This window comes from Lepidochelys kempii, chromosome 22 (genome assembly GCF_965140265.1).
Source record: "Lepidochelys kempii isolate rLepKem1 chromosome 22, rLepKem1.hap2, whole genome shotgun sequence".
Taxonomy (NCBI): Eukaryota; Metazoa; Chordata; order Testudines; family Cheloniidae; genus Lepidochelys; species Lepidochelys kempii.
The window spans coordinates 18,202,985-18,223,615 of NC_133277.1; the positions used below are offsets into that span (position 1 = coordinate 18,202,985).

At 52.3% G+C, this 20,631-nt stretch overlaps 1 protein-coding gene across 5 annotated transcripts; it reads left to right on the forward strand.

Moving 5' to 3' along the window:
• Positions 1 to 1,737: 1,737 nt before the first annotated feature.
• RNF214 (ring finger protein 214) lies at positions 1,738 to 19,757 on the forward strand. 5 transcript variants are annotated; one of them, XM_073321069.1, is made up of 18 exons: positions 1,738 to 1,993; positions 3,311 to 3,383; positions 4,327 to 4,449; positions 5,057 to 5,633; positions 6,504 to 6,563; positions 7,332 to 7,472; positions 8,306 to 8,445; positions 9,554 to 9,622; positions 11,342 to 11,438; positions 11,954 to 12,042; positions 12,598 to 12,688; positions 14,586 to 14,684; positions 15,115 to 15,491; positions 16,535 to 16,667; positions 17,044 to 17,151; positions 17,723 to 17,818; positions 18,961 to 19,082; positions 19,292 to 19,752. In XM_073321069.1, the coding sequence occupies exons 3-18, from the start codon at positions 4,337 to 4,339 to the stop codon at positions 19,404 to 19,406; spliced, it is 2,427 nt and encodes an 808-aa protein (XP_073177170.1). In that variant the 5' UTR covers positions 1,738 to 1,993; positions 3,311 to 3,383; positions 4,327 to 4,336; the 3' UTR covers positions 19,407 to 19,752. The 5 variants fall into 5 exon arrangements, with proteins under 5 accessions (XP_073177170.1, XP_073177171.1, XP_073177174.1 ...); XM_073321070.1 differs by having other exon boundaries at positions 18,961 to 19,381; XM_073321073.1 differs by lacking the exon at positions 3,311 to 3,383 and having other exon boundaries at positions 1,739 to 1,993; positions 19,292 to 19,757.
• The last annotated feature ends 874 nt before the right edge of the window (positions 19,758 to 20,631 follow it).

Here is a 20,631-nt window from a genome sequence, read left to right on the forward strand (position 1 = left end):
GAGCTCTCTGGGGTCTCTAGCGGGCTCCCGGGGCGAGCTCTCTGGGGTCTCTAGCGGGCTCCCGGGGCGAGCTCTCTGGGGTCTCTAGCGGGCTCCCGGGGCGAGCTCTCTGGGGTCTCTAGCGGGCTCCCGGGGCGAGCTCTCTGGGGTCTCTAGCGGGCTCCCGGGGCGAGCTCTCTGGGGTCTCTAGCGGGTTCCCGGGGCGAGCTCTCTGGGGTTTCTAGCGGGCTCCCGGGGCGAGCTCTCTGGGGTCTCTAGCGGGTTCCCGGGGCGAGCTCTCTGGGGGTTTCTAGCGGGTTCCCGGGGCGAGCTCTCTGGGGTCTCTAGCGGGTTCCCGGGGCGAGCTCTCTGGGGTTTCTAGCGGGTTCCCGGGGCGAGCTCTCTGGGGTCTCTAGCGGGTTCCCGGGGCGAGCTCTCTGGGGTTTCTAGCGGGTTCCCGGGGCGAGCTCTCTGGGGTTTCTAGCGGGTTCCCGGGGCGAGCTCTCTGGGGTCTCTAGCGGGCTCCCGGGGCGAGCTCTCTGGGGTCTCTAGCGGGTTCCCGGGGCGAGCTCTCTGGGGTCTCTAGCGGGTTCCCGGGGCGAGCTCTCTGGGGTCTCTAGCGGGTTCCCGGGGCGAGCTCTCTGGGGTCTCTAGCGGGCTCCCGGGGCGAGCTCTCTGGGGTCTCTAGCGGGCTCCCGGGGCGAGCTCTCTGGGGTCTCTAGCGGGCTCCCGGGGCGAGCTCTCTGGGGTCTCTAGCGGGCTCCCGGGGCGAGCTCTCTGGGGTCTCTAGCGGGCTCCCGGGGCGAGCTCTCTGGGGTCTCTAGCGGGCTCCCGGGGCGAGCTCTCTGGGGTCTCTAGCGGGCTCCCGGGGCGAGCTCTCTGGGGTCTCTAGCGGGTTCCCGGGGCGAGCTCTCTGGGGTCTCTAGCGGGTTCCCGGGGCGAGCTCTCTGGGGTCTCTAGCGGGTTCCCGGGGCGAGCTCTCTGGGGTCTCTAGCGGGCTCCCGGGGCGAGCTCTCTGGGGTCTCTAGCGGGTTCCCGGGGCGAGCTCTCTGGGGTCTCTAGCGGGTTCCCGGGGCGAGCTCTCTGGGGTTTCTAGCGGGTTCCCGGGGCGAGCTCTCTGGGGTTTCTAGCGGGTTCCCGGGGCGAGCTCTCTGGGGTCTCTAGCGGGCTCCCGGGGCGAGCTCTCTGGGGTCTCTAGCGGGCTCCCGGGGCGAGCTCTCTGGGGTCTCTAGCGGGTTCCCGGGGCGAGCTCTCTGGGGTCTCTAGCGGGCTCCCGGGGCGAGCTCTCTGGGGTCTCTAGCGGGTTCCCGGGGCGAGCTCTCTGGGGTCTCTAGCGGGCTCCCGGGGCGAGCTCTCTGGGGTCTCTAGCGGGTTCCCGGGGCGAGCTCTCTGGGGTCTCTAGCGGGTTCCCGGGGCGAGCTCTCTGGGGTTTCTAGCGGGTTCCCGGGGCGAGCTCTCTGGGGTTTCTAGCGGGTTCCCGGGGCGAGCTCTCTGGGGTCTCTAGCGGGCTCCCGGGGCGAGCTCTCTGGGGTCTCTAGCGGGCTCCCGGGGCGAGCTCTCTGGGGTCTCTAGCGGGTTCCCGGGGCGAGCTCTCTGGGGTCTCTAGCGGGCTCCCGGGGCGAGCTCTCTGGGGTCTCTAGCGGGTTCCCGGGGCGAGCTCTCTGGGGTCTCTAGCGGGCTCCCGGGGCGAGCTCTCTGGGGTTTCTAGCGGGCTCCCGGGGCGAGCTCTCTAGGGTTTCTAGCGGGCTCCCGGGGCGAGCTCTCTGGGGTCTCTAGCGGGCTCCCGGGGCGAGCTCTCTGGGGTCTCTAGCGGGTCGCTGTCAACGGCGCCCAGGGACAGGTCCCGTGTCCGCCGGGGCCGGACCTCCGGCCGCAGGGGGCGCTCTCGGGAGCGGAGCCAGCTCCGGCCGGCGGGGGCGCCGCCTCTTCGCCCCGCTCGCTCCGCCGGCTCCTCGGCGAGCGGCCCAGGAAGTGTCCGGCGAGGGGGCGCTGCGAGGCCTGGCTCCGGCCGCAGGTGGGTGCGCGGCCCCGGCCCGGCCTCCGCGCCCCTCCCCCTCGGGGGTCCCCGCCCTTCGGCCCCCCTTCTCCCCCCCGCCCTGGGGGTCCCCCCGGCCCCCCTTCTCCCCCCCCGCCCTGGGGGTCCCCCCGGCCCCCCTTCTCCCTCCCCGCCCTGGGGGTCCCCTTCTCCCCCCGGCCCCCCTTCTCCCTCCCCGCCCTGGGGGTCCCCCCGGCCCCGGCCCCCCTTCTCCCCCCCGCCCTGGGGGTCCCCCCGGCCCCCCTTCTCCCCCCCGCCCTGGGGGTCCCCCCACTCCCGGCCCCCCTTCTCCCCCCCGCCCTGGGGGTCCCCCCGGCCCCGGCCCCCCTTCTCCCCCCCCGCCCTGGGGGTCCCCCCGGCCCCGGCCCCCCTTCTCCCCCCCGCCCTGGGGGTCCCCCCGGCCCCCCTTCTCCCCCCCCGCCCTGGGGGTCCCCCCACCCCCGGCCCCCCTTCTCCCCCCCCCACCCCCGGCCCCCCGCCCTGGGGTCCCCCCGGCCCCCCTTCTCCCCTCCCGCCCTGGGGGGTCCCCTTCTCCCCCCAGCCCCCCTTCTCCCTCCCCGCCCTGGGGGGTCCCCCCGGCCCCCCTTCTCCCTCCCCGCCCTGGGGGTCCCCCCACCCCCAGCCCCCCTTCTCCCCCCCTGCCCTGGGGGGTCCGGCCCCCTTTCTCCCGCCCGCCCTGGGGGGTCCCCTTCTCCCCCCGGCCCCCCTTCTCCCCCCCCGCCCTGGGGGGTCCCCCCCGGCCCCCCTTCTCCCCCCCCCACCCCCGGCCCCCCTTCTCCCTCCCCGCCCTGGGGGGTCCCCTTCTCCCACTGGCCCTGGGGGGTCCCCCCGGCCCCCCTTCTCCCTCCCCGCCCAGGGGGGGTCCCCGGCCCCGCCCCAATGGGGGGTGTCTGAGCAAGGTCCCCATCTTCTGCCCCAAGAGCCCCCCTGGCGCCTGCCTGAGAAGCCCCCGGCCCCACCCCCACGACAGTGGCTGCTCCCCCCTTCCCTGGGCAGGGCCGCCCCAGCCTGGGCCCCCCCCCATCCAAGAAGCCGCTGCTCCAGCACCTGTCCCTGGGGGGGACCTGCCCCTTCTCCACAGTCGCTACGGGCCCAGCCGTGCCCCCGGCCAGGGGGAGCCTGGTTCCCACAGCGTCACCTTCTGCTCTGCGCTTCAGGGGCCCCGCTCCCGGCGTCCAGGCTTGTCAGAGTGGGCGGAGGGGGGGCCGCTCAGGGTGCGTTCACTGAGCTCTGCCTCCTCACACCTTCTGTTTCTCACGTGGCTGCTTTGCAACACCTCTTTCCTCTCTCGACCAGCCTCGGGTGGGACTCAGCCTGCCCCTTGAGGGAAAAGGCCTTGCTGTGCATCTACACCAAGCAGCAGGCTGAGGTTAGTTCATGCCCCCGACCCATTTTTCTGGTGTAGACGAGCTTTTAAAACTGTGAACGCTGTGTATGAAATCCATGTGTTCCTCCCCGTGCAAATATATAGACTTGTTTGTCAAATATCCACTGAAGAATTTCAGCTGGTCTCAGTAAAGTAAAGTGACTGTAAAGTGATTGAGTCACACTGCAAAAAGAAGAGGAGGACTTGTGGCACCTTAGAGACTAACATCCGATGAAGTGGGCTGTAGCTCACGAAAGCTTATGCTCTAATAAATTGGTTAGTCTCTAAGGTGCCACAAGTCCTCCTGTTCTTTTTGCGGATACAGACTAACACGGCTGCTACTCTGAAATGAGTCACACTGGATAGTCCTGTATTGTGTATATTGCATGTTTGCAAGGTTGCCGTGGGACAGCCCCACGGGTCGAGTATTTGGTGAAAAGGGATACTGGTATCATGCGTCATCAGCAGTTACTTGTTTCCTGTTTCATAGTTTGTGTGTGGTTGTCACTGAGACCCTATTGATCTCTTTGATATTAGAAGATGGTACAGCTGTCATTTTAGTGATTTTATCTTTACTCATCTGTTAACTGATGTCTGGTGGTAATAACCCACAATGTCTGTAGATGCCATATACAGATATATCCACTTTAATGGTTCCCAGAGATTCTGTTTTAAACAGGTTTGTCTTTGTTGTAATGTCCTATACTTTTAAAGTTATAAATAAATAGGAAATGTATCTCTTTTTAATGCTTCATGTTTCCCATCTGTAAAATGCTGATAGCGATACATTCTTTTTTCGACCCTTTGTCTTGTCTGAGTTGACTGTAAACTCTTTGCAGTGGGGATTCTTATGACATGTTCATATAGTCCTTAGCACAAGGGGGCCCTCATATTGCCAGGGACCTCTATGGGCTTCTGTAATACTAATGATAATTTTTAACTGCAGTGAAAGGACTATGGCGTCAGAGCAAACCAAGGATGAGGTGCCAGTTCCTGAGAAATCCACTGCTGGCCAGCTGGCCCCGCGAGAATCAGACCCATACAAAGAACTTGACAGTTTGCCTGTGAGGTAGGGTGTAGGGGTGTGTGTGTGTATGTGTCAGGTCGCTCGCTGATGGTTTGTGCACAAAATCAATCAATCAAATGGTTCCTTTTAATGGCCTCTTACTTCTGCAAAAGCAGCACGGACCTTAGTGGCAGAAGTCCAATGTGTTGTTAACTTATTGAACTAGTTTGTTTTAAGACAGCATATGGAGGGCATAGACAGTGGGGGAAAACTGAAGACCATTTCTCTACTAGTCCTCTTCTCCCTGCAGCCCAGTGATGGGTATGGTCTTCTAGTTGTAGATTCTGAGTGAAAGTTTCTAAAATCCCTACCAGCAAAGAGAATGGAACCAATTAAAGAGTGTACGATAAATAGAGCAAATGTGGGAGTGTGGCCTAATGGTAACTTGGGTCTCCTTGGTCTGAGATTTTGGCTCTGCCACAGACTTGCCGTGTGGGCTTGGATAAGTTGCTTCTCCTCTATCTCAGTTTCTCCATCTGTAATATGAGAACATTGAACTACCGCACAGGTTGATTGTGGGATATACTTTTTAAAGCACTTATTTAGAGACTTGGGTGAAAGATGCAATCAGAATGCAAAGTATGGATTAGTATCTGTTTCTTTTGAATAGCATAAGTGACCTTTCTATACAAGAAAATGAGAATGATCCCCTATCATTGGAAGCTGCCGATCATAGCCAACCAATAACAAGTGAGAGTACAGGAGATGCTCATTCAGGAGGAGCAGAAAGTGATCCTGGGATATTGCTGACTGATGCATCACTGCTGGCTGCAGAGAACAAAGGAGAAGAACCTATGCCCAGAGCGGTAGGACACTCTGGTGCTGTTTCCAGAGAGACGCAGGCGTGTTCCTCAAATGAAGAGCTTTATCAGTCTGGTTCAGAGGGTTCAGACAGTGTGGTGGAAGAAGAAAGAACCTTGCTGACTGGGGAAAATCTGCAAACAGTTTCTCTGCACTTCCAGGTTGATGTCCATGCAGAACAGCAATATGCTACCAATAATTGCTCTGAAGGTGAACTGGAAGCTTCACACTTGCAGCAGGCCAGAGGGGATAGGGGTCTGGAGCTGGATAGTAAACCCCTGAAAGTGCCACCAAATGGGGAGAATGGGATTGAAAACAGCAGAGTTGCGCAGGACTCAGATCAGAAAGCTTCATCCCAGAAGCCCTCTCAGAACATTGCAGTGCAGGTCAGGTACCAGTTTCCTTATGTTCATGAAGCTTGAGTTTTCTCTAGCTTGGGTTTTTTGATTGGGGGGTAGGGGGAGGGGGCAGTGTTGCGGAGGTGGAAGACAGAAGCACTGATTCCCAACTGAGAGCCTGCTGTGTGCACCAGGCAAGCTCTTCTGGTTTTCTGGTTGTTTTGTTTGTTTCAGGCAAGTAAATGCTTAATAGCTCCATAGGGCCTTTTAATCCACCAATCCACAGTATGTGATGTGGCAGAGGATCCTGCTGGAACTCTTCCTAGAGACAGGATCCCTTTTAAAATCCAGTAATCTTCTTAGGTTTGGAACAATCCTCGTTGTCCTTTGCCAAAATGTTCATGCGATATATGCCTCTTGTAGCAGGAAGAATTAAAGCTTCTGTGTCTATTCTGAATGGTTTCTGATTTCCCTGGTTTGTAGAGGTCATTTTCTAGGCTCCCTGGAAGGGCTCTTTCCTTGGTAGGGTGTTACAGATGTCAGCTATTTTGTAGGAGGGAAGGATGTGAGAATGGCAGATAGCATAGTAATGAGTGAAATGGACTGCAGGCATTCCCGATACAAAGCAATACATGCCTCTGTACCTCGTAAAATCAGTTACAGTATGTGCGTATTGTCTTTTGTAAACAAAAAAGAGGGTGGGGGAATTATGAGCACCAACTGATGTGAGCACTGAGTCTGGTCCCAGTCGTGCTGCCCGGTTGTCTAATGTTTCTTCAAGGCTGATGAATGAAATGGTGTCAGGGCTGGCTCAGGAGACAACTAAAAGTTCCTCTAAAAGTGGGAACTGTTTGTGCATGAAACTATTGCTTGCACCTCCAAAGAGCTCAACACAAGTAATCATTTCTACCTTTGCAGACTGACTTCAAGACTGCTGACATGGAGGTGAACACAGATCAAGATATTGAAAAGAACTTGGTGAGTACAATACTAAAGAACAGCCAGTCTTGTGATTAGAACAGGGGACTACTTCTCAAATTCCTGGGTTCCGATCACAGATCTTTTACTAACTCTGTCACTGGGCAAGTTACTCAGGCCTGAGGAGGCCTCCATTCTCTGTTATCAGGGTTTCCAACTCAGTGAAGTCAGTGGGAACTCAGGATCCCAACGGGACCACTGAAAATGTGGCCCTAAATCCTCTCTGTTTACTTACAGGTAAAATGACATTGGGTGTGTCTATACTGCAGTGTAGCTCCGGATTCAGGCTCAAGCCTAGCGCCCTTCTGTCTAAGCATAAATCATGCTAACTCAGGGTCCCGGGACCCCATAAGGTGGTGGGTCTAAGCCAGGACCCAGGGTTCAAGCCCTGTTGTTTTTCTTACAGTATGATACCTTGGACCTACCTTTATTTCACTTTGGCCACAAGGCTGTTAAAATACCACTGACTTATTTCTTTCCAAATCTCTCTCACCCTTGCTCTTTTTGAGCTCCTTTGTTCCCAAAGAGTTTGACATGAATTGTCATAGCACTCGTGTTAGGTTGGGAAACGTTAATATAGTATAAAGAACAGGAGGACTTGTGGCACCTTAGAGACTAACAAATTTATTTGAGCATAAGCTTTCGTGAGCTACAGCTCACTTCATCGGATGCATCATCACTTTGTACTGCATGACAGGTCTGTCTGTATCATTCTCTTTGATGCAGTAGGTGAGAGGAAACATTTACCTACACGTTTGTCCATTACAGGGCAAAATGATGTCTGAGAGGGCTTTGTTGAAGGAACGTTACCAGGAAGTGCTAGACAAACAGAGGCAGGTGGAGAATCAACTCCAGGTGCAGCTCAAGCAGCTCCAGCAACGTCGGGAAGAAGAGATGAAGAATCACCAGGTATCAGATGAAGCACTTTTTCTCTCAACATCCAGCCTGCCCAGCACCATTCACAATTGTACTGCTAAACTGGGGTAATCCAGTGCTATGCTGCAGAGCACAAGATGCTGCTTGGAGAGGTCAGGCAGGGATTTCTCTTATGGGGAACATAGCACAACTTGCCAAGTGTGTGGGGATTCTTCTAAGCATCAGATATTGGTCACGGCGAGAGTCAGGGCTAAGGACTTGTTTAGATGTCGACTTTTCCAAATCTTTAATCATGTAACTACATCTGAATAAACAGCATGTCGTGGTCAGGTCCCTTCCCATTCATGATTTCCTAACATCCCCATGACAACAACAGCAATAGCACTAGGGAAGTGTTTCATGTATGAATCACAGGAGCTGGGAACAAGGAGAGTTAGCACTGTGTGACCAGTGTGGCCTGCAGCTTGAGAGCCATTGGATTAGACCATTGGTTCTCAGCCTCTTCTTCCATACTGTGACCCCTTGTCAGAACAGAAAAAAGCTTGAGCACATCCTCTCAACTAGATTTAAAGAAAGGGAGGAAGGTTATTAACCCCTGACACCTGTTTGTGAACCCCCCACTCCTCCCTGCATGAAAACCTGTGACGTAGACCACTCATCTGTCATGTACAGCAGATTCTAGTTTCCTGTTCATAAGTCTCAGCCCATTGCCTCGCTTAACTAATGTTCTAACATTAATCTTTTAAAACCCTTTTGTGGCACATTTAATTGTGTGCATAATTACTTGTACCAAGTTCAGAATTTAAAAAAAACAATCTTGTGGTGAGCTTATGTTCTTTATTTGCTTGGTGGTGGCTATACTCTAGGAGATCTTGAAGGCCATTCAGGATGTGACGATCAAACGAGAAGAGACCAAGAAGAAGATGGAGAAAGAGAAGAAAGAATTCTTGCAAAAGGAGCAGGATCTGAAAGCCGAAATTGAGAAGCTCTGTGAGAAAGGCAGAAGGTATTCCTCTGGGAGACCAAGTGTTTATTGAAATAAAACTGTGTGTGACTGAACACTAGGGCCCCCTCTGGTTAGTTTGATGCACTAGATAGAGACCGCACCACCATGCGACCTTTCTGGACTGTCAAAAGCATCTCTAGCAGTATGTATTTTAATATATTAGGGGAGGTCTGTTCAGGTTTTAAGCAACTCTGTCTGTAGTAGATCTAAGTATACAGAGGCTCCCCAAAATGAATGTATTTTCCAAGAGACAATGTCAAGGTTGTTGGCTGTAAATGCTGACTGATCTTGACAAAGGAGACATACAGCTGAAGCCCTGAGTAGTTGGGGTCACTCAGTCCTTTGGTGCTTTGCCATCTTGGTGTTGTGGCCCAATTTCAGTTTGATTGATGACTCCCTGTCTACCCAGAGTTACCCCTGTGGATGGTTTGCTCAGATGCTGCATGGATGGGTGCCCTATAGACAGCTAACAGTTTTGGGTGGCTGAGTTGTTCCTTGCTGCTCACCCCGAGCTGCTGTGGAGGGTTGAGTTGGGATGCACTGTAAAACAGCTGCTGTTCTTCTCTAGGGCCAGATGCTGCTTGCCTTTCTCATGCAAATTGCCTCACTGGTTCCAATGGGACTGTTACATGGATAAAGTGAGCAGAATTTGGCTCATACTTTGTAAAGTACTTTGGGTTCCTTTTGGGAGAAGGGAGGGGATGATCTTAAACTCTCTCCCAAAGTGTATCATCAACTGTCCCATGCTGTAGGTCTTATTTTGAAGAGCACAGCCATTGCATTTTTCTAAACAGTCCTTCTAAAACTACCTTCTTAATAATAATAATCCAAGTACCAAATCCACTTCCTGTGTGTCCCTCTGCAAATAAACCGGTCCTTGGACAATGGCTTTCTTTGCACAATTTCATGATATAGCGAAGATTATCCTCCCCTGAAAGCATCACTGGAATCCTTACAAAAATACTGATGTGGTTGATTTCTCAATGTAGATCACTGTATGGAGCTCCTGACTTTGATGTGCTTTTAGTTCTGAGCCCTGTAGCAGTGATAAGTGAAAGGCTCCACATTTGCAGTAAGTGACTTGGTCTGTCCTTTCTCCCTTTTGCAGGTTACTGAAAGAACAGGAGGAGAAGGAAAATAAAATTGTTTCTCTAATCGCAGAGCAGTCTGATGAAAAGTAGGACTCTGTTTTTATAAAATCAGTTCTGTGGAGTGCTCTCCTTCCATTCCCTTCCCCTTAATTCATTGGAAACATTAAATCACATGCACTAGCTCCAAAGTGAGACTTGCTTCACCTTTTTCCCTGTGGGTGAATGTGATGCTCCAAGTGAGAGGCTGATAATGCGGGCTAGAGGCATGTGGGATAGTGTGCATGCTTTTTGTTTCCTCCCCAGCTCTGCCAATGCCCATCAGTCCCTACCTGTGTTATGCACAGGCTTCTCATGAGCAGAGACTGCCAAGTGCTTCACTGGTGTGGATGAGAATTAGGCCATACAGAATGACTTTGTCACCTCTACCTGTAACTGAACTTGTGCTTGCAGAGGTCAAACTAGGTATGCCATATACTTTTGCCCTAATGCTGTTTTTAACTTTGGAGTATTTATGTTCTGAGTAGAGACAAGTTCAAGCTTCAAAGTTCTGATCCAGAGCCAAACTTGGGTGCTCAGATAATAGTAATGGGCAGTAATATAAGACCCTAAAGATAGAACTTCTTCAGAGTTTGGGCTGTTTGGATCAGGGGTTTTGATTCATCTGGAAGGGACCTCAAGAGGCCATCTAGTCCAGCTTCCTGCACTGAGGCAGGACCAGTAAACCTAGACCTCCCCTGACAGGTGTTTGTCCAGCCTGTTCTTAAAAACCTCCAATCACGGGAATTCCACAACCTCCATTGAAAGCTCCTTCTAGAGCTTAACTATCCTTATAGTTAGAAAGTTTTTCCTAATCTAACCTAAATCTCCCTTTCTGCAGATTAAGCCCATTACTTCTTGTCTTCCCTTCAGTGGACATGGAGAGCCACTGATCCCTGCCCTTAATGTATTGGAAGACTGTTCCCAGGTCCCCCTCAGTCGTCTTTTCTCATGACGAAACACGCCCCCTTTTTTTAACCTTTCCTCATCGGTCAAGTTTTCTAAGACTTCTATCGTTGTTGCTCTCCTCTGGACTTTCTCCAGCTTACCCACTTCTTTCTTGAAGTGCGGCACCCAGAACTAGATACAGTTCTGCAGGTGAGGCCTCACCAGTGCTGAGTAAAGCGGGACAATTACCTCCTATGTCTTTCATACGACAGTCCTGTTAATACACCCCAGAGTGATATTTGCCTTTTTCACAACTGCAGCTCGTTGCTGACTTATATTCAATTTGTGATCCACTGGAACCCCCACATCATTTTCAGGTCTCTTTCTAGTTCAGACATGTGGTCTTTCTTTCTGCCAAACTTGGACACAATCTTGGCAAGGAGTAACCTTCAGCACTGTTAGGCAGCCGTCTCTCTCTTCCCCCCCCCTTCCCCCCCCACGCACACAGAGACAAAGAGAAGGAGAATGGACCGTTCATTACTACCATCTTTGAACCCCGTCTTAGAAGGTGTAACTTTGAGGAACGAAAGTTTGCAAGGATCTCCATGGCTGATTCCATTTCAGAGTAAGATGTTCAATGTCCTGCTCTGAAATGACTGGTCACTTGTATACACTGAGCCAGCTTGGTCTTGAGATCTACGGCCTCTACATGTCTGATGAAGGTCATTGCTGCCATAGTCTGCAAACTGGGTGCAATCCTGGGTGCAATCCAAGGAATGTACTGGCAGCTTACCCAACATTTTGGCGGTTCTGTGGTCCCAGGTTGCCAGTCAGCATGTCACACTAGTGCCTAAACAGACGTGTTCTGCTTTTGCTTCTAGGGAGGTATGGGAGATGGAACTAGATAAGCTGAAGAACCAGCACAATGAGATCAATAGGAACATCCTGGAGGAAACAGAAAGGGCTTGGAAAGCAGAGGTTGGTATAAGCCACATGGTTGCAAGTCATGGATTGATGCAGAACAGTGCACAGTCCAGTAGTTGTCAACTGATTTACCATTGTGGGCCACATATGCAGCTCTGTGTGTGTTATGTGGGCCACATCCACACAATAGATGAACTACCTGTATGGCCCTGAGAAGTCACATGGGCCGCAGCTGTGTGCTGACTTGGCCACAAGCGGGCCGTGGATTGAGAACCACTGGCCTAGAGTTAATAATCATGGCAGGCTGGGAATGGTACAGTGGGTGTCTTCCCTGCAAAAGGGGTGAAAGGAACAGTGGAGTGTCAGGCTCTTTGGATGGGTCTTGCTCTTCACAGGGGGCAAGAGAAATTACTGCACTGTGATCTGCTGATGAATGTTTGTCAGGATTGGGGCCCCGTCGTGCTAAGCACTGTGCAAAGTGACAAGCTCAGCCTGGGAGGATGAGCAACATGGCCTGCGGAGATAATCAAGTACATGAGTTCGATGTGTGTGATCTCTCTCTCCATTAGATATTGTCCTTGGAGAGCCGGAAGGAGCTGCTGGTTCTGAAACTAGAAGAAGCCGAAAAAGAGGCGGAGCTACACCTCACCTACCTCAGGTGAGTTCTGTATAGGCCAATAGGGAGCAAAGTAACCCCGTTTGCACCTATTCATCCCCTCCTAAAACCCCAACTAGTCTGTGTTTGAGTGTGAGAGACTTTGTTACAACCAAGTTAAGGTTTCCTGCCCTGAGGTCCTCTGGATGGTGGAGTTCCAGTTTTCCATGTTTTTTCCTTAATCTTTAGCTATTCCATATTCTTGTCTGCTGAGCCTCTGTCATGCACCAAATCTATTGAGGTTTGTGTGCTGTAGTTTTCTTCACCTGAATCCAGGAGATGCACATCTTGTGCCCTAACTCCCACACCTGAAGTTCTGCTCTCTTTTATACAGGGGGAATCTGTGTGGATTGGACCCTCCTTTCCTGGCTTTGAGAAGAAAGTGGGTTAGAGTTGCAATGGAGGGACAGGGGAAGAGGGGCAGGGTTGGGAGAAAAATGATGGGGAGTAACGTGTAAACAGGTGTGTCTGTTCTGTTTGTAGCTGTTCCCACTTTGCTACCAAACAACATGGGCTCAAACCCTCTTTTCGCTTTTAATTCTTCTTGTCTCTGAGTAGGTCAGCGCCACCCACACTGGAGACCATACAACCCGAGCAGGAGTGGGAAATGAGGCTGAACAGGATACGAATGACCAAAGAAAGTGTCCGGGTAGGGTCTCTGCTGGGCATCAAGCAACCCCTAAAAATACTTAGGAGGGAGGAATGGGAACGTGAATCAAATTTAAGTACTAGATTGGGTTTATTTCTCTCTCTCCTCTTCCCTTCCCCCTCCCTCTTCCCCCCTTCATTGATTCTGCAAGTCTTGTCAGGTGTTCTCAAGCAAGCCCTTAAATAATCATTAGATTAAACTATTCGGGACTCATACTGTCCCTGTTCTGTATCTCCTACAGCTCCAACCACATTGCCAACACTTACTGCTTAAACAGGTAATAGGAATAACTGCGTAACTCTGTCAATGAGCATGAAAATGGACATTCCCAAATGGCCAGGTGTTAATGGCCTTGACAATGCTGTGCCTCAGATATGGTCTCAAACCATAGAATCGTAGGGTTAGAAAGGACCACAAGAGTCATCAAGTCCAATATGCAGGATTTGTTGTGTCTAAACCATTGAAGGCAGATGGCGATCCAGCCTCCTTTTGAAAACCTCCAGTCAAGGAGCCTCCAAAACTGCCATAGGCAGTTTGTTCCATTGTCCTACAGTTCTTACAATTGGGAAGTTTTTCCTGAGATTCAGTCTAAATCTGTCCTTCTGTAGTTTGAACCCACTGAATTAGGGGACAGCTAAACACAGAGAGGAAAACTTTCAGGTAAATTCAGAATGCTGCTCTGACAAAGAGAAACTGTGACATAGGGTGTATAGTTAGTTTTTGGGTTCTTGTTGCCTTCATGGCAGGCTGTATACCTAGAACCCATCTCTGTATTTGTCTATGGCGTTCAGTTGCTCTATTGTTAATACACGCTTTCATGTAAATATTCTAACAAAATACATGGAGGCTGTTATAATACACATGTATGATCTTATTTGTAATGAAATCTCTTCCTAACATAGGGCTTTTGAAGATATGTTTGGTCAGCCAGGGTCTTTTTTTATGTGGGGCTGAAGGTCATTGCCTTGTGCTGTTCTGAAGAAACTTAGCTTCCCTTTGTAATAAAGTCTCAAATTTGGTCTGTGATGTTATTGTGGCAATAACTTTGCCATTTGTTAAAATATATCTGTTCCTCACACGAATAGCTGCACTACTTTCTATAGCAAGGCAGTTATAAAATGATCTGTCTTGTCCAGCCACTCTATGGTGGGCATGCAATCAGTAAGTGAAATAAGTGAGCATTGTAAAAGATAAACTTGATTAGATAGGAAACACTAATTATGGGCGTGTCCAGATGGGTCAGGGCCTAGGAATTAAAACACAAAATGCAAGCAAGACAACTCAGGCAGGCCTGAGAGTCTGACTGATGTCTAACCATAAAATGCCCTCGAATACCGCATCATCACCTCCCCAAGAGGTTTGTAGGCTTGTTTCTCTTTTCTTCCTGAACAACATTCTGTAGTAAAGCTATTTAGTCCTGGACTTGACTCATCTTGAGTTGTGTGTATAGGATTCACTTGAGTGGGTGTCTGAGATTGCATTTGAAAGTTTGTACATCATCACTCTTTCTTTTGGTTTGTGAGCTGTACTCTGGGGACATGGTCCTCCACAGAAATGCAGTGACCCCAGATTACCCCTCAGAACTGACCGTGGATAGCTACGCCTCAGCTTGCCCTGTGCCAGTATCTGGAAATCCAGTATGTCAACATGGCAGCAGAGGCTGGGGTGAGGCTTTTGCATAAGCAACAATTCCTTTGCCTCCCCCATACAGTCCAGTCCAGCAAAACTGTAGCTGTGTTAGGGTGTGGAATCAGCCTGCGGGTGCTTGCTGTTAGGACCCTTCACCCAGGCAGCCATGGCATGCTGGAGCGAGGGAGACTCTTGGGCTGATAGTGTTTGGTAACACACACCCCTTATGTTTTTTGTTTTGTTTTTGTTTTTTCATTCTTTCTCTTAGGACCAGTTCAATGCTCACATTCAGCTGGTGAGGAATGGAGCAAAGCTGAGCAGCCTGCCACAGATCCCAACCCCCACCCTGCCACCACCCCCATCAGAAGTGAGTGTCACACCCCAAATCCTGGCCCAGATGCTCCGGGTGAAGGGTTCCTGGTCACTCATGCACGGGGCTTTTCTAAGGCTAGCAGAGAGCCTCGCTGCTGACCCCAGTAGACAGTTGCCTGTATTGGGCAGACTGGAGGTGCAGGCTGGTCACAAACCCTGGCTTTGGTAGTGGTCTGGCACGTGCACATGTTCATGGTATTAGCCAGTTGGCTGCTCAGAAGTTACAGTGTGCCCCTTGTTCCTCTGGTGATAGCATGGCAGCTGCACTCATCGGCCGGCTGGGAGATGAAACTGGGGATCTGTGAGGTGTGGGTTCATTGCCACTCACTCCCCCTGGTTTTCATGTCTGTGGTCTGGGTGGAAGGAGTTCCTGGCTGGTTTCCCACGAGCCTATTCTAACCGGTATTCTCTTCTCTCTCTCTCAGACAGAGTTCATGATGCCGGCATTTCAGCCCAATCCATCTCTTACTCCTAGGCTCCCGTTCCCCATTGGGCCGGTCCCGGTTCCCATGGTCATGCCCAGTGCTGATCCTCGGGCGCTCTCCTTCCCGCTCCTTAACCCTGTCGTCTCCAGGCCTAATCAGCCCTCACCCCCTCTGCCTGCTTCCCAAGGGAGGAACAGCCCTGTATTGGCATCTCTTGTCAGCACCCACAGCCCTCACATGACATCTGCTGCCTCTATCCCGCCTCCGCCAGGGCTCGGAGGAGTCAAGGGTGCTCATGAGTTTCACAGGCCACAGCCGGTCGATAAGCTGGAAAAGATCCTGGAGAAGCTCTTGGCTCGATTTCCCCAGTGTAACAAGTGAGTGTCCCTGTCTGGGGTGGGGCCCTGCATGTGGGGTAGCAACAGAGATGTTAAAAGAGGCTGGACTTGAGTCTCCGAAAATGTGTAGTCAACAGTGCCATAGGAAAGGCTCCAAGGTGTTTGTCTGGAGCGTGGGAGCAAGCTCTGAGAATGCGGTGCGACAGCGGTTCCAGGGTAGGGCCGAGCAGTGCACAGAGCATTCTCTGCAAATGACCTTGGGTCCTCTAGCAGCATCCGTAACTGCTCAGCAGACGTAGCAGTACCTCACTGTCAATGCTTCAGCTTTCTGTCTGCATAATGGAGATCCCTCTATTCCTCTGCCTCGGCCAGGGCTTGGGACTGACTCTGCTACCAGTTGGGAAGTGCACTGAAGCCAGTGCATGATGTGTGTTACAGACTTTGCGGTGTTCGCGAAGACCCTTCTGGAAGGGGCTCAGATGCTGTGGTGGGAGGTGCAGTCTGGGACCCAGAATAAAAGCACACAGTAGTGTTGCATTGGTGTGTTCGAACAGCAAGGATGACTGCTGCTGTTTGCCCCCACTGCAGGGCTCTCTGGGTGGACATGGATTTTCTGGGTTCACTAGCGCCACTAGACTTGCCTCACCCTAAGGTATCCCAGTATTTCCAGTGCAATGAGAGCATGATCCCGGGGTAGGGTGCTAGCTGTGACACAGTTTCCCTGTGTGACCTTGGACAAATCATTTGATCTCTGTGCCTCAGTTCCCCCACCTGTAACATGGGGCGATAGTACTGCCCTGCCTCCCAGGCGTTCCCTGAGGATCAGTGCATGGAAACCACAGTACTGGTGCCCTGTCGTCCACGTGCTGCAGCTGTCCTCTGGAGGAGAGCATGGCAAGTAATGGTACCTCTGACTGACCTCAGCGTGTGGTTAGGGAAAGGCCATGGCAGACTCCAACCTGTGGCAGCATCTCAGGTCCCTTGCTAGAAGGGGTGCTGGTTGCCACGGAGAAACAGACCTTCCAGCTGACTGGCACCTGGGACCAGAACTTGTGCTCCTGACCCGCTCGCTGTCTCCTCAGGGCCCAGCTGACGAACATACTGCAGCAGATAAAGACAGCGAGGAGAACCATGGCAGGGCTGACCATGGAAGAGCTGAATCAGCTGGTAGCAGCAAAGCTGGCCGAGCATCAGGGTGCAGCAGTGGGTGCCCAGGTGGGTCAGCTGCATGAGTAGTGTCAGGGTCCAAGTGGTGGAGGGAGGGGTTGTATTGAAGGAGGCAGCATTCGGCTCCTGGACAAGGCAGCCCCGTGGCAGTTGGTTGGAGCTCGTCAAAGGAGGGCTGGGCAGGAGCGAACTACAGCATGGGTCTGATCTGTGCTACTGTACAGGGCCATTCCATAGGAAACAAATGGCATCCACAGAGGCAAAGCCGGAGCTCCCAGCTTTCCATCCTGTGCAAGGAGGCGATAGTCAGAGTCCAACAGGTCCCCTCCCTGCTGGTCTCCATCACCCCCCTGTAAATACCCTGGGGTGACTTCAACGCTCCCTCTAAAACATGCCTAATACCTTTTATCATCTTTGCTAACAGCCACTTGGCCGAATCAGGGCCCCCATGTTTCCTGCTCCTCTGCCCCAGATCAGCGCCCCTATGTTCCTGCCACCGGCTCAGGTGTCTTACCCAGGGACACCATCACATGTAAGATGTTCTTAGTTACCTGGGCGTTCCTGCATGTTCCCCAGCATGGCCTGCAGGGTGCTGGGTGCACCCCTGTAATGTGCCCCACAGGCTGGGCGGCACCCTCAGTGCAGGCTCTGGGCTCTAACCTTAGACTGGAGACGGGGGGAAGGGCTAGGGGCCCAGGCACCTCACCATCTGCTGGCCATGAGCACTCAGCACAAGGGGAAGGAGTGAAACAGCCACCACAGCAGGGCACAGGTGAGGGCCTGAGGCGGCATACCAGTGCCTGGGATAGGCAAGCATGCAACACTGGCATGGGGCGGGAGAGAGCCCAATCGCAGTATGAACAAGCGGAGCCCTGAGGGAGACGGTCTGATCAGTGCCACATAGCCGGTACGCTTCCCTGTCCCCAGGGTTTCCCCACTTAAATGTTCAGCCCTGGCAAGGCCCCCCTCCGTACCTCCTTAGTGGGGATGGGGACATGAGGCACCATGTGGACCCTGGGGGATGCAGGACACTTAGAGCTGCGCCTGGTGACCGGGCTTCTGTGACTCTCATTTCTGTGTGCACGCTTGCTGCTGTGACCCAGGCCCCTGCTACCTGTAAGCTGTGTCTAATGTGCCAGAAACTCGTGCAGCCCAGTGAGCTCCACCCGATGGCCTGTTCTCACGTGCTCCACAAGGAGGTAAGTGTAGTGCACAGCCCTGGCTTGGGACACCATCCTCCTACCACTCAGCAGGGACCAGCTGCTTGGCCAGGAAATGCTCTTCTTACGTGGCTTGTGCGGTTCAGGGTCCTGAGCCTCCCCCTGGGCTGGGGAGCCAACAGAGCTGGTGGGAAATGCAGAGCAAGGGACAGGAGTCCCCTGGGAAATGAGGCTCCCAAAGGAAAGAATAGTCCTCCCTGGGGCAGGTGAAATCAGTGAGCCAGCCTTTCCATGTCTTCGCTTCGGGCTGGGAGGTTTGCCCTCTTTAGGTGGCCATTTCATTGCGGTTTTTAAGAATGCACAGTCATCTGATTCGTGCTCTAAATGCTTCTCTCTCGCCCTCTCCATGTTTGGAGGGTTAGACCCAAACTGTGTCCCGCTCTGGAGTAGGTCACAGCCGAAGGTTCTAGAATAGAGAGTGAATTGCTGAGCTGGCCCCCACTGAGTGTGCATCGCTTTGGGAGCTGTGAATTGTTAACTGGGGGAGGAGAGGCTGATCTTAGTGCCAGTACAGGAGACATCTCAACCATGGTTCACTAGAGTGAAATGCGGGGGGGACAAAGCCCAGTTGTCTGCCCTTTGCGGCTAAGGAGGAAACAGGAAGCACATAGAGCATGAATGGTTGCTTTTTGTGTTAGGAGAACTTAGTGATCCTGCCATGTTAAAAAGCTCCCCGCTGTGGACTCGATCCCCCAGATGCAGAAATCTTAATGATGCAATCTGGAGCAGACCATCCCTTGGAGATAGCGCCCCAAACCAGCAAGATACTGATAGAATCTCTGTATAACACACCACCTTCGAGTTGGGCTGGTGGCTCCTTATTGACTCTCTCTTTTTCAGTGCATCAAATTCTGGGCCCAAACCAACACAAATGACACTTGCCCCTTTTGTCCAAGTCCCAAATGACAGCCACTCAAACAAAGCATCTGTACTGGAGACGTCGCTGTGAATAGGCAGGATCGGTTCTGAGATTTCTACAGTTATATATTTATACAACCATGTATACACATGTACATTTTTATTATGTAGGTAATGTGTGTATAGAAAGTCTGTATACATACAAATTCATAAATAAAAGTATGTATATTATGCATAGATTTGATATCGTTCCTCCTTTTCAGATCATGCTTTATAGCCTAGCTGTCTTCGTTGCTTTCGTGTCTGTCTGTCACAAGATGCTGTGGGCCGAGCTGTTCTGCAGTTGTTGGAGCCTGGAAGGAGCTGTGGGAAACGCGGCTGTTCGGTACTGCATTGGGCTGTCTAGGCTCACACCTTGTAGTGGAAGAGCTCTGCGTGCCGAGGCTCTTGAGTATTCAGTGCTGGGCTTCTTGGGGGAAGGCAAAGCTTAGTCTAGTCATTGGAGTGCAGGGCTAGTGCGTGGGAGACCTGGGTTCTCTACACTGTTCTGCCGGTGATCTTGGACACGTGACTTCTCTGCCTTTTTCTCCACAGGTATCACACTGCCCTATGCACAGGGAGAGACTCTCTTCCTCCTGTGCTTAGTTCCTTGGATGAAAGCACTGTCCTGATAGGGGCTGGTACTGGGCCTCCTGAGCTCCAGCCGTGATCCCATTTCTCACCCGTCTAGGCCACAGCACTTCCTGCTCCCGTGGGAGAAGGCATGGGCTGCTCACAAAATGGGTTTCCTATGGTCGTGTCACTTCATAGTACCTTCTGCCTTAGGTTAAAACAAGCAAACTACCTGTAGCCCAAGGGACCCCACTGCTGAACAGAGGGTGAATGTTGCATACTGTGTCGAAGAGTGAACGCAGTCCGGGTGGGAGGATGGACACACATCAGCATCCTACACAAATAATTGCAGCCCAGCACGTGGAACTGGCTTCACTTAGCATGCTGTAGATGGTGCTTAAGCTACCATTAAATTGGCAGTTCTCAAACCTCCCGTGAAATGCCCTTGTGTCCACAAGTCTTTCTTCACCTTAGGGTAGGCCTGAGGCATGTCTAGCTGTTCAGCAATCCTCCATCCACGCAGCAGGTGCAGCACGGACAGCAGCAATGCAAGCTTCCCTCCTCGATCCTGCCAGTGTCTCAACCCTGCCGTCACGGTTCGCTCAGTCTTTGGCCTCCACTGAGCCCCACCGCTAGTCTGTTTGTCCTGTAGACACCTTTCCCTGAGCTGAAACAGGTTGCTCCTCTCAGGAGCCCCGCCTGACTCACAGCTACTGCTGGCCTGGGCCAGATTTAAGATGAGGAGCCAGGCTTCCTATCTCACTAGAGGAGTGGGCTGAACAGTGCAAAGCACGTCCTGCCAATATTCAAACCTTGGAACAAACTCACCCTGGCTGAGTCACTCTAGTCTTTGCTTTCTGTAGTTACGCTACTCACGGGGATTGCTGGCAACAGCAACTTCAAATATTAGTCCTAAAGTCTGAGAGTTAATGATCATCCAGGTGTGCATGGAAATGAACTACATTATTCTGCCTGCTGCTGCTGCACTGTTAAATACCTGGACTGAGCAGCAGCCCAGGAGTCACTGGAGAAATTAAGCAAATAATTTCAACCTGTGAATTCATATGAGAAAAACATGAGCTGCTAGTGGAATTCGTGTTGCAGTGTAATACGTCAGTGGTTTTCCCTCACCCTACCCCATGCCTGACCTGTGAGCCATCCCCACCTGTTGAGAACATACAATGAGGGGAATACTGAACTGCTAACTCAAACTCCACACCCTTACCCAGTGGGACGTCTGTGCTCACTAACAACTTCAGCGCATCTCATTGAGTTCTCCACTCACGTCAGGCACTTCCCTTACCCGCCCTAATCCTAAAGAG